This window comes from Vicia villosa, linkage group LG3, assembly GCF_029867415.1.
Source record: "Vicia villosa cultivar HV-30 ecotype Madison, WI linkage group LG3, Vvil1.0, whole genome shotgun sequence".
Lineage (NCBI taxonomy): Eukaryota > Viridiplantae > Streptophyta > Magnoliopsida > Fabales > Fabaceae > Vicia > Vicia villosa.
The window spans coordinates 54,351,624-54,364,945 of NC_081182.1; the positions used below are offsets into that span (position 1 = coordinate 54,351,624).

The window sequence follows — 13,322 nt, forward strand, 5'->3', positions numbered from 1 at the left end:
GTATGTTAACACAATGCACTGTTATTCAAACAAAATGTTTATAGTTGATTTCAGGATGTATCCAGATAATGTTATCTGGATCCACCATGCATGAAAATATGTTGTATAAACACTATTATCAACTGAGTCAGGGGTTTGTTCGAATAGTGCTATATGGATACACCTTGAGTTAAAAGTTGATATCTTAATATGGCTATCAATGGAATCAGGGGTTTGTCTAGATAGCTTTATCTGAATCTACCATGTGTTCAAAATATGATGTCTAAGCATGATTATCATTTGAGTTAGAGGTTTGTCCGACTAGTATTATCTGGATAAACCCTGCCTGCAAAATCTAATGTATAAACATGGTTATCAATTGAGTAAGGGGTTTGCCCGAATAGTGTTATCCGGATACATAATAAATTAAAAGTTTGATGTATAAACATGGCTATCATTTGAGTCAGAAGTTTGTCCAGATAGTTTTATTCAGATAAATGTTACACGTTAAATATAATGTCTAAACATGGTTTAGAGTTCTGTCAACGGTGTGTCTGGATATTGTCATTCGTAGGGATGATAATGGGTAGGGTTTGGATAGGATACTATAGTACCTATTTTCATACCCATAGTTAAAAAATCCTTGTACCGAGTCCATACTCGCGTGGGTATCAATCTTTATACTTGTACTCGTACCGTATGGGTATCTAAACACTCGTACTTGTTACCTGTAGTTCTAGTAAAAAAATAAATCTATCAATTGAAAAACATCATATCATTTTAAATTATTAACAAAAAATTCAAAGATATTACTATTGAATTATAAAATCAACTAATATTTTAGTTGTGAAAAAAGACAAAGAAGACTCAAAAAGATATTGTATGGCACCTTTATACCAACTTGTATTAATAGTTTAATTATGATGTATTTTTTTAAGAGATAAACATTAAACATACAATTTTTATATGATATAAATTAAAATATAAAAATAAATATTGTGCGGATATGGAAATATCTCCCATTATGACATAATGAAAATATTTGAATTATCATCCTTAGTTATACCATCATCATCAAACTGAAACATTTTCTAGCGGGTGTTTATCTCATCCATACATATTGGTCTATCTAATTTCATCTTATTGGATATTAAACAAGCATAAGGAAGATTGTATCTTCATCTAAGTGTATAACCACACTTGGAGATATTTGGACATGTTTTCTTTACTCGCACATCTTCGCGGTACATGAAATTCAATCCCTCTCGAGATATATTACTACTCAATTATGAATACATATTTTTATCCTTGAATTTATGTTATAATACTATGATTCTTTGACCAAATTTCGATGTGTATCTCGTTATGTTGCATTACAATCATGTTATTCACTACTACCCACCCTTGCATAAATCATTATTTCTTTCTCCCAAGTCCCAGCCATTTCTTTAATCTACCATGAGAAGATTCAACCATATTTATTGTGGTATTTCTAAGGTTTCTAACCTGAACAATTCACACACAAACTATTTTCTCCTTCACCTAGTCTAATATTGTAGTTTCACCGTATTTCAAAAAATTTAGATATTCTGTGCACACACTTATGAACTGCGTGACATAATAAACATATGAATCTTCTGTAGAAGAATTTATTATAACATTTTATGCATCCATTATAAATTTCAATTTTTGGACAGGTTTGTACATTTTACCGTTTCACCCTTGATTTGTTTGTTTCTCAATATTCTCTTATTTTTAGATCACTCTTTTTTTTGGGGGTTATGTGAAACTGGCATTATAAAGTATACGAAGAAGGAAATCCAATTGATTCGGCTGCTTTCACTCTTGAATTCATCAATGAAGTATTGTGACCAATGACAATCATATGTGGCATGTTTTCTTAATCTTTCAACATATTGTTACATATTTCTATAGCCCCGGGTAACATTACCCTCTTCTTCAGATTTAAAAAACACAAAGTCAATTGAATATGTCATCTCCATAGAAGTAATACCAACAATTTCAAGTAGAGGTAATATGTATTTGTTGGTCTTACACGTTGAATCATTTATCAATACATTAAGAAATGTGTTACATAACTTGATGTATTTGAGATGCGTCCAAAATATATCTCGAACAAATTTTTCATCATCATGCACTCTATACATAGAAACATATTGATATTCATCAAATAGTTTCAACAGTTGTTGCATTTCAAATCTTAAACCCCTTACCGCTTTGTTATTTTTGTGGCGAACATTATAAACTTGTTTAATATTTGAGACACTTTCGGTTCTTTTCTATTTCAAAGTTGCGAGTATCATTTTTGGTTGAATCATGTTCATTGTCATCTCAACAATAATTTTTTGTCTCCATAATCAAAACGACAGACAATCAAATGACCAATTAACTTGTGATCAAATCCATGGTTATTATGTATATCGCAAATCATGTGGCGCTCACACAACTTAAAAGTACACCCACATTGCATTGTTCAGGTGTCATCAAGTTTTGACTTTCAAATAGGTTTTTTATACTTACAACTTCTTTCACATCTCATTGTAGCAAATGCACGTCTTCTATCAGAACCATAATCATATTTCCCTATTAATATCTCAAAATCTAATTGCCAGCTTTGCCCAAACTCATTTAAGCATATGACCACATAATGTCAATTCATGTTCAATGGTAAATTCTTTTTCAATATCAACATGTACAATACTAGATTGAAGATCTCCCGATACGCAGTCATCTAATGCATTTAGCTTGGTTGACAACATCGGAATGCACCATACCTACAACCATTGAAAATCAATAAAATTAAGACAACCATTTTAAAAAATTATGAGGCTTTTATTAGGTTTTGGATGATACTATCCGAACAACTTCAACAATGAATTAAAAAACCAAATTATTATTCAATGATGTTGAAATATAATTGAATCGTGTTACCAAATGTAATTATTGAATAAGAAGAGAAGAATATTTTAGAGGGTTTGAGGAAATGCATAATGAGGTCTTAAATGAGAGGGTATGAAAGTGTTTAGCAATAAACATGACACCTCAATTAGTAACATTCAAACTATACAATTTGCTATCCTGATGCTATCATCGAACGTACAAATTTCTTTTTCAAAAAAATCATTCCCACTATTGATGGATTAGGGTGCGTCCACATTGTATTTATCTGGACGAGCCAAAATGACTAAATTTGAAAATTCAGATAAAGGTTGAATGAACAATCCCCAACTGAGTTTTGTATCACAAGTACTTAAACTTAATTTAAAGCTTAAAACATGTTATTTATTTATTTATTTATAGATATAAAAAAAAAGACCCTTCATCTTTCTAAACAACAAGTCGAATCATTGACTTTATTTTGACCCATGTCCATACAAAAACCATGCAATATTGTTATTGATATAATAAAACAAAATTGAGGCAGTGTTGTTGGCTTTGCTAAGAAGATCAATGAGTATGAAAAACAAAAATTAAGAGTCATGACTAAAAGAAATAGTCTTGTTAAACCAGCTCAGCTCAAATAATAGTTGTACATCTACACTCGACTTTAGGAGCACAAGTTTAAAAATACAAGATCTCATTTATTCACCTTTAAAGGGTGAAATTCTGACCATTAGCGTATTAGACAAAAAAGCGCATACATGTATGCGCGAACATGGGTGGGATGCCTACTCAAGATTTAACTATTTGCTAGAAATTTGCATGTTTATGCAACTATTAAGCACAACTAATAAAAAATGTAAATAATATTAAAATAATTTCAAAATGTATTTTGATGACCCACATTGAATAAATAAGTGCTCTGGCTTTTATCATCAAATAGCTTCCACATCATGACTGTTGCCATTTGATTCCTGTTCTACATCTCTCACATTATTAGATGGTTTGTCCTCATGCATGGAGGACCCTTTTTCTGTTATACTGTCTAAACGCAATAAAAGCCTTTCAAGCAATTCTTCACATTCTATTGAAGTAACCATCACAGTCAAACTCGCCCGACCCTTCCAGCATCCAATGGCTATCGATGATTCATCCACTCGGAGAGTCTCTGCAGAGACTTTGTTTCCTGCAAAAAAAAAAAAGTGTGGTGTCACATAAACAGTCAAGTCAACGGGCATGTGTCCTCTGCGTCAAGGCAGTAAATAAATACCTTCACCCAGAACGATCACGCAACAGCCTGGCTTTAGGTTTGCCACCTTTTCACCAAATTTGGCGTCGACAAATTCTGCAAATTTTACATTTTTATACTGGAGAAGGTGTTTGAAATCTATAGCAGATGCACTTAGGATCTGTTTGGTGAGATGAGGAAGGATAAGGGGCAATCCTTCAGAAGTGATTCTGAAAGCACATTCTACAGATCTACCTTCACGTGACTTTTGTCTTTCCTATATGATTAGAGCAAATAGATTTCACTTGGTTATTCACAAGAAATAATAGAATAAGTAGCCTGTGCATTAAGTAACATTACAATGAGAACAAACGCATAGAGAGTTCATGGAGAAAACTTAAACTTACAAATATTTTTAGGCCAACAGAAGTTATTTTAAGTTGCTGCCCAACTGATAAGTTCAACTCAAGAACATTCTTGACTGACTTGGAGATGTAGTAAATTCTTTTTACATTGCTTGTATCGCTGTTTCTTGTTACAAGGTGACCGTCTAATGGGAACTGCTTATCAATGCCATAAAATGCCTCTATGCTTTTTATAATTGATTCATCTTTGAAGAAGACGACAGGGTCAACACCTCTCCATTTGCCTTGTACCTGAAGCTTTCTTTTGCTTGGAGTGATCTTTGCTATGTTTTCTTCATTATGAAGCTCCTGGGCTTCTTCGGAATCCCCTTCTTCATCTATAACAGGACTAAATTTAAAATCTGCAGTGTTGGGTTCATTTGGTTCATTTTTATTATCCTCAGAAACTTGTTCGCAAACTTCTTCTTTTGCATCCTCATTGCCCTGGTTTACTGATTCTACATGTTGATTATTAACTTCTTTTCTACGTTTTACTTCAATTGCTGCAAAACAGGAAATAAACATATACAAAATGTTAAAAACGACAGCTTGAGTTTTTTCAAAATTTATCCAAATTTCTTGGCCAGCTTTATCTAGATTTGAGAGAGATAGAAAAACGACAGAAATCACATAAGAAATAACCTGGCAGAGGAGAAACTTTTTGCAATACAGCTATAAAGAAGGCTCCAGAGTTCTGATCATGGGGCACTAAACGCATGCATAGCTCTAGTGGGAAATCAGAAACTATCTCAGTAAACTCATGCATTGCAGGATTCTCCTCTATTTGAACACCATCTTCAGGATGTCCGTTAGCATCACAATTACTGTTACAGTCAATATCTCGATAGCTTCCCCCATTTGGAAACATGCTGGGAAGAACTGCACTTCTACGTACCTTGGCAACCTCTTTGCAGGAAACCAAGGACTTGCCTTTGTCACGCACCTGCATTGCCAAAGACAAAGCCACACTATCAAACATGTTTAAATGCATATAGCTGCATGACAAATTCAACCTTTTTTTGTCTTCAAAATCTGAAGAATATGAGCATTTTTACATACATAATCCAACATGTGTGGCTGGAAAAGCAAGTTCAAGTTGGATAAAAACATGCTAATTTTCTATTGAGGAAGTTTGAAACTCAATGTTTTCCTATGAACATGAACATAGGAATAACTAGATGGACATCCAAATGATACAAATGGAAAAAAAAAATCAACAACTAAGACACATTTCTAATACCTAACGGTTAAAGCCTATAGTCAGAAATGAATAACATCTTTTACTGATAAAACAACATATCAACAAAGCAGTGGCAAGAGTTGCAAGAGATAACTGCCAGACTGAGCGAGGTTTTCTGCCAAAAGCTACTATATGAGAATTGAGGAGTATATTATATTCAAAAATCAACTATATCCAGAGAGAGAAAGCAGAGGAAACATGGACAGCCTCAATTAGACAACTTTTGTAAACAATTTCAGTTGACACATGCTCAATTTTTGCGCGTGTAAGCCAATCAAGATATTCCTTTATTGTAATTACATGTAGCACCTTCAAAACACCACAGCTGAAAGCAATAAATAGTCACGTAAAACACAAACCTTCCATCTCTTCAGACCTGGCCGACGTATAAGTTGGGGAAGCTCACTGGAGACATCAACAAGCTCAATAGATCCTTTGCACCTCCGTAAAACCTGGAATTGATGTAAAAGTAGGCAAGAGGGAACCAATTAAGCCTAGCCCCTCACTGTATAACATACTAAATGGCCACAAGCAGTATTCAAAGTTTTCTCTAATAGATATCAAGACCAAAGCACCTAAAATAAATGTTTCTTCTTTTTGTGAGAAAAACTTACATGCAATTTTTAAATTATGAAAAGCCAAGTATAATAAACAAAAAATGCAACTTCTTTATAAATTAAAAAGTGGTAACATCTCAGGTGGAGTTTGTCCTTTATAATCACAAGATCACAAACAACCACAGAATGCTTTATTTTAGCTGCATTAAGAATGATGAATTGACATTGAGCTAGAAATAACAAAAGTAAGAATGAGGCACAGGGCAGGATAAGGTAAATGCAAGTAATGAATTGTAATGTTGATGACAAGCTCCAGAACTATACCATCAGTTAGCTTCCATTAATTAAATTACACATTTCTATCAAATACTCATTCAAATATAAGTCTAAGTTTCACTAATAAAAACATGTTATCGATCAAAAACCATGAATGGGCTAAACTAAGAATTTTGTGCAGAAGGGGGGACTGCAGTGCTTGAATGGAAGCAACAGATTCAACTAACAACGCACAAGTTATTTACTTGAAAGAGAAAACAAAACACTTTATTCACAAAGCTGCCAAAGACAACTTAGTTTGGCTGGAACCAAATATAACTACAGAGCTTGTAAGGCTGATTACCTCTGCAATGACAGCTTCATTTTCAATAGGATTCATAGAGCAGGTTGAATAAACCATTCTTCCACCAACTTTAAGTAAAGATAGGCCTGATAAAATCAAAATAGCTTTTGAGTTTGTTAAAATCGTCTAACAAGACAAGCCTTATTAACCTTAGTTCATAAATGCATATTTATATTTAAGTAGGTCAGTACTATCTTTGAAAATTTTAGAACTAAGGCCAAAAGAGGCAGTAAATTTACGCAAAAAAAAAAAAAAAATCTTGGTGTAAGGAGTGCTTTTTCTCTACAATATGACTTCCCTTCCCAATAATAATTGTATTTCTATTATATCCATAGAGATCCTAATGGAAAATAAGCGTATTTTTGCATTATCCGCAGATGGCGTTCTTAAAAGCATAATACAGTTCCCTTGTCCAATAAGCCAAAACATAATAATGATTAACCCACACCCACCCAATTTGTCTTGCATCAATCAAAACATACCTTGCATGGCAACTAAAATTTGTAGGGTGTGAAGTCCATTTCCAGTCCCTGTGTTCCTGCATACAACAAGAAAAATTAATCTTATTCTTAGCAATAAAATGACTATGGTGGCTGAAGAGAAAAAATCAGGAAAAAAAAAAGGGGAGTCTAAAAAGGATATGGCGATGGAAGGGAAAAAAGTACCATCTCCTCCAGAGATCAGGTGCTTTGCGGAGGGTACCATCTCCACTGCAGGGTACGTCACACAGGACACGATCAAATAGCAGTTGGGAAGTCTGCTGACTTGCATCCATTATATCACAATCCAAGCTCAAATGACATCCAGGGAAGTGCTGAGCTTCATGGTTGGTGACAACTAGGTTTGCTGTGCACATTCGTTTTATTTGGTGGATGAGAAGATTACATCTTTGTACATCTAGATCATTTGCTATAACCTTATTATTAAACAATGACTAATCAATAAATTATGCAAAAAAGCTTTGATGAGGACAGGTCATAGGAAGAAAGCTACTTGTTCTGGAAAATCAAATGTAATAGAGAATAACATGAAGCACTTGTTCAGAAACAAACCATTCCATCAGGCAACGATCCTGCTTTAGTTGATCGGTGTAAAATTTCAAGCAATTGGAATGTTTTTGAACCTGGTGCAGCACACACTGAACAGAAGAAAAGTAAAAGCAAAATAGTTAGAAACACTGAAATTAACATTCCAAATAAATAAAAAAGAGAAAGAGGTGGTAAAAATGACAAAAGTACTGGTTCAGCATAAGTTGCTTACTATCAAGTACAATGTGATTTGAATGTACATCTAAGAACAGAGGAGGCACCTGCATAGCAAACAAAACATTTGTGTGTACAAGTTAAATTCTTGAAAACTAAGTGTGTACTTTAATCTATATGGTCATGACATGCGATAGTTGTTAAACAGGCTTACCATGCTGACAGCTTCCTGTCTAGTGATATTTCCAATTTCATTTTCTAGCTTTAAGAATTCATGAAACCTGAGATGTTAACATGTTAAGAAGCAAAGATTGGCCTATTAGATAGAAGAGAAAATTTATGTGTAAAAAATATTTCAATGAACAGAATCATGCATTCTGCTTTTTTTTAATAATATAACTAAGTGTGATCCTCATGTCCTGCAAGATTCATAAGGACTTAAGGTAATAATGAAATGTTAAGAACTACATATCCAACTCTGTACTCAATAGCTGTTGTAGCGCCACCAATTGTGGCCCAATACCAATTGTTTTAAATGCTTAGGAGAGTAGTTTTTAGCCTTGGAGGCTTTAATATCAGTAAGAATGAGCTTTGATTATTACTCCCTCCGTTTTTTATTATAAGTCGTTTTGGAAAAAAAATTGTATTTAAATATAAGTCGCTTTACAATTCAAATGAATAATTAATGCTATTTTTTCTATTATATCCTTAAATATTTATTATTCTCTCTCCTTTCAATTATATAAATTTATCTTCCACATGTCATTAATGAAGGATAATTTTGTAAAAACCTTCATAATTTCTCATTTTCATACAACAATTATTATTTTTCTTAAACCGTGTGAAAAGTCTAAAACGACTTATAATAAAAAACGGAGGGAGTAGTTATCAACTTGACTTTAATATTGCATTGTTGTGTATTCTTCTAAATTTTAGCTTTGATGTGTATGGCATAAACTTTCCGGTATTGTTTCCCTAAACTTTGATATAGCGGCCATAATGCTACCCTATGCTGCTATAGCTTTTTTTAGGGTTAGCTGCTAGCCATCATTGACTACATAGATATCCAACACAAAACTCGGTTGAATCAATTCATGTCATGCACTCAAACAATCACAGATAATAACTTATTTACCTCTTAAGTGATTGATTCTTCCTGAGCTGCATACGGGAAAAATTAGAATGCCAAGCAAGATTTTCAGGATACCATGGCAAGGGTCTAATAGCATCCTCCTCATCCCCTTCAAGAACCTACATGCATCAATTCAGGACCCAAACAGAGACTTTAAACAAAAAAATGCATTGTGAGTACTGATACATCATTCATATTGATGACTTACAATGGCCTGAAGAGCACGTGCAAAATCATTTTCCAGCTGGGACCGAATATCAGCATGAAAAAGGCTACTGAAATCACATATCAAAACAAAACAAAAAATTAAAGTGAGCCACATGTCAAAACAACTTGGATGAACTAATCTATTTTCAAATGGATATGAATATTACTAGCTAGTATTCATACATTGCAGGGTATTTTTTAAAATTTTAAAACAAACTTATTAAAAAAATATTTACAGTATAAATATAAATAAATAAATTAAAGACATGGGACTTTTAAAACTATGAAGAAAAATCAAAGAAAAATTAAATCAAATTAGATCTCGAATAAATTGAATCAAGTTGGATAGACTACTCTAAGGGAACAAAGCTTGAATATAAGACCTTACTTAAGGATACAAAACTTCTCATCACTTGAACCAATAGACATTAGTAAATTATAGATGTAAATCAAGACCTCCATCATTTGCGTTAGTTTGATCATTTATTTATGAAATTCAAATTCCGAGTTATAAAAGGTTTGACATTGAATCATTAATAGTCCAAAAATTTATGATGAACTAAATTGAGGCAACAGAATGTAGGAAGAGCTTACTTAAGCTTACCTTATGACAAACAACTTGAAAAAAGCTTATGAAAATAACTTAGTCGAGCTCGAGCACATGAACTATTTTCAACTTAGTCGAGCACATAAACTTACTTGAAACTTTCCTTCATTTCCTCTTCTATTGTAAAAAACAACTTATACAAAAGAACTTACACAGTAAGTCCTTTATTGAACAAGCACTTGTGAAACAGCTTTTGCTATAGCTTTTGTTACAGTTTGATAATTGGCTTAAATTAGTAGAAACTGAAAAGTTGAACTGTTATACTAGTTGATAGATACAAGATCTAAGTCCAAACCTGGAATTGATTCTAAAAGCTGCAGGCAATGGAGTTCTGAGAACTTGCATGAATGAATCCCATTCTTCTAAGGGAACGATGTTCTGCTCCTGAAAAAATGAAAAGTGATTGAAATTAGCAACAAAAAAAAATACAGGAAAATTGGTGGTGATGGTGATAGTTATAGCTGATGAAAAGCGTGCCTTGTAATAGTTATCGAAATCAGGGTTTTGAATATCGTAAGGGTTAGTGGTGGAAGGAAGTGATTCTGGACGGTGTTGGTTCCAAACATTCTCTCTGTTTTGCTGGAAATGCTTCCTCTGAGTACGGCTCTTCCCTCCTTTGCCTCGCCCCATTTCAGTTTCAGTTTCAGTTTGAGTTTCAGAGTGAATGAACTTGATGTTTGCATTTGCAGTACCGGTGTGATAGTTTGTTTGGGCCTTTCTTTCAATGTTTTTGACTTGGGCCTTTTTCGCGTGAGAAGTAATCAAGCATTTAACTTGCCACCCTCGAAATTATATATGATATCCCTCTATATTTTCTTAATACCAAAAATACTCCTTGTCAAAAAATGAACAACTTTTTCGAACAAGATTTCTGGTATGTTGAAAATTTTTAGTATGTACAAATTTCTGGTATTTCATTGAAATTTTTAATAAGTTACAATTTTTTCTGGAAATCTCAAAATCTACCATTCTGTACCAAAAATTTAGTTCAAAGGTGAAATTTCCAGTAGTGTATTGACTCAAATTTTTTAACAATCAGAATTTTGCTGACAGTTTTGTAGGGTTGTGATTTCACCGATGATTTTGTATGGTTTAGAATGAATCCAAAGTGTAATACCCGGTATTATAATCACCTAATGACTATTCATAATTTAATTGATAAAGTCATTAGAGGATAGTTAGTACTAAGTCACTTATTTGGATTTGGGGAGTATTTGACTAAATAAGTGAAGGAGGGGTATTATAGACCTTTCACCTCTTATATCACCCCTAAGACTTGTTTGACTTTGCATGTGGAGATGGAAACAAAATCAGAATTTTGAGAGGAAGAGAAGAAAACGTGAGAGATGGAGGAAGAAGAAGAAAATTCACTTTGGTCCAAACTCAAGCTTTTTCATTAACATGCATGTGCATAGTTTCAAAAATCTTGGAGGAAGAACAAGGATTAAGAGTGTGGGACATCATCATCATCTTTAATCTCATCATCAAACTCGGAATTTTATGTCAAACAAGGTGAGTCTCTAGTTAGAGACTTGGGGTTTTATAGGGTTTGCATGAATTCGGGGAAGATCGGGTTTTGATGAGAAATTGATGTTTACATGTTGATCATATATGCTCTTTTCTATTAGAATTCTTCTTTAGTAGTGCATAAACATGATTTAGAATGTTGTGGTATATTGGGATTGATTTGGGTGAAGTTGGATTGGAGTTTGGAACTTTAAAATGCAAAATTTTTGGGTCTGTCAGTGATGTAACCGGTTACATGGTTGATGTAACCGGTTACATGTGTGAAAAAGGGTGAAAAACGCAATTTTTGGGTCATGTAACCCGTTACATGAATCATGTAACCGGTTACATCACTGTTGGGCAGATTTTTCAAAACTTCAGAAATTCATAACTTTTGCATCGTAAGTCTGATTGATGCGAACTTCGTACCGTTGGAAAGCTTATAAGACATACTATCTAGGAAAATTATCCCCGATGTTAGAATATTGTTTTTCGAAATACCTAATGCACATTCAGTTAAGTGTTGTGAATGGAGTTTTGTGAAACTAATACCCCGAGAGCAGTTCTGTTCCGAATAAGAGAACCGAATGCCTCCTTAGTCGTGTGAGACTTGTTTAAATTGTATTTGAACATGATATGCTGAAATGATCATGGATGTGTTAATTCCAAGTATGTGAATAACTGTTTGATGCATTATTTTGATATGCTATGTGATGATCATATTGTGCTTCCCGTTGTTCCGGTTGAATATTTGAAAGTTGTTTGCTTGTGTGGCTGTATGATGTGATTGATGTATGCTTGAATCGAAGTAGACCTAGGCTACTAGGTGGTAAAGCGCACATGACAGATATTAACATTGCGGTGGCTGAGGGAGTTACCTTCAGTAGGAAAACATCGGCATCTTGGTAAGTCATACACACCTGAGCTACCATTGCGATGCGCTCAGAGGGTCTTTATGGCGTTTCCTCTAGCAGGTAAACATCTGCGTGCTTGGTATGGTGGGGTTATGATGCCACGTAGGCAATATCATGTCAGGAAAACTCACCTCTAGTGATGTCACGTAGATAATCACTACGCTTTCACCCGGTGGGCTTGTGTAGTCATTATGGCGTATTTGCACTAGCGGTTACACATTTGCGTATAGACGATCGATGGGGTTGTGACGCCACTCAGGCAAGGTCACAATAGGAAAACTCATCGCGGATGGGATTCCATGTAGGAATGATTCGTTTCATCTAGCGGTGTGCATGTGCAAGTTTTTTGACGCGTAGGCACAAGAGGTAACTCATCGAGGGTGTGGTATTGCGCAGCCTAAGTAGAAAGGTAGAACTTACTTCTGGATTCCTTGTACACGGGTACGGGTATGCATACTTGTGTGTTGCATGTGACTTAAAGATAGTTTCCGATAGCAGAATGGAAGGTAACCCCGGAAGACCTGACCTCGAGGGTCGTGCCCGACAAGAGGAAACAGGTAAACCCGTAAGACCTATTCTGGAGGAAACTGGTACGCATGGTTGTTTGTTGATCTCATTGGTTAGTCAAGGGACTTCCAATGTGTATTGTATCCTTGTTGTGTGTTTGTACCTGGCCGTGAGGAAAAAAACCTCGGATCCACGGCGGATCTGTTTGTTGGCATGCACCTTGTAGAACCGAGTGAACCTGTAAGATAGGGAGACTCACTGAGATTTAGTAATCTCACCCAATCCTCTTATTATTTTTCAGGAACAGTTATAAGTAGAA

General features: G+C 34.4%; 1 protein-coding gene across 1 annotated transcript; it reads right to left on the reverse strand.

The window, feature by feature from the left end:
* Nucleotides 1-3,319: 3,319 nt before the first annotated feature.
* LOC131661472 (uncharacterized) lies at nt 3,320-10,748 on the reverse strand. The gene is made up of 15 exons (XM_058931023.1): nt 10,554-10,748; nt 10,372-10,460; nt 9,471-9,537; nt 9,266-9,381; nt 8,345-8,411; nt 8,189-8,237; nt 7,981-8,066; nt 7,594-7,844; nt 7,411-7,466; nt 6,929-7,014; nt 6,112-6,204; nt 5,155-5,455; nt 4,516-5,015; nt 4,151-4,385; nt 3,320-4,066 (listed from the first exon to the last, which is right to left on the reverse strand). Exons 1-15 carry the CDS (start codon nt 10,704-10,706, stop codon nt 3,816-3,818), a joined length of 2,400 nt encoding a protein of 799 aa, XP_058787006.1. The 5' UTR covers nt 10,707-10,748; the 3' UTR covers nt 3,320-3,815.
* Nucleotides 10,749-13,322: the final 2,574 nt, after the last annotated feature.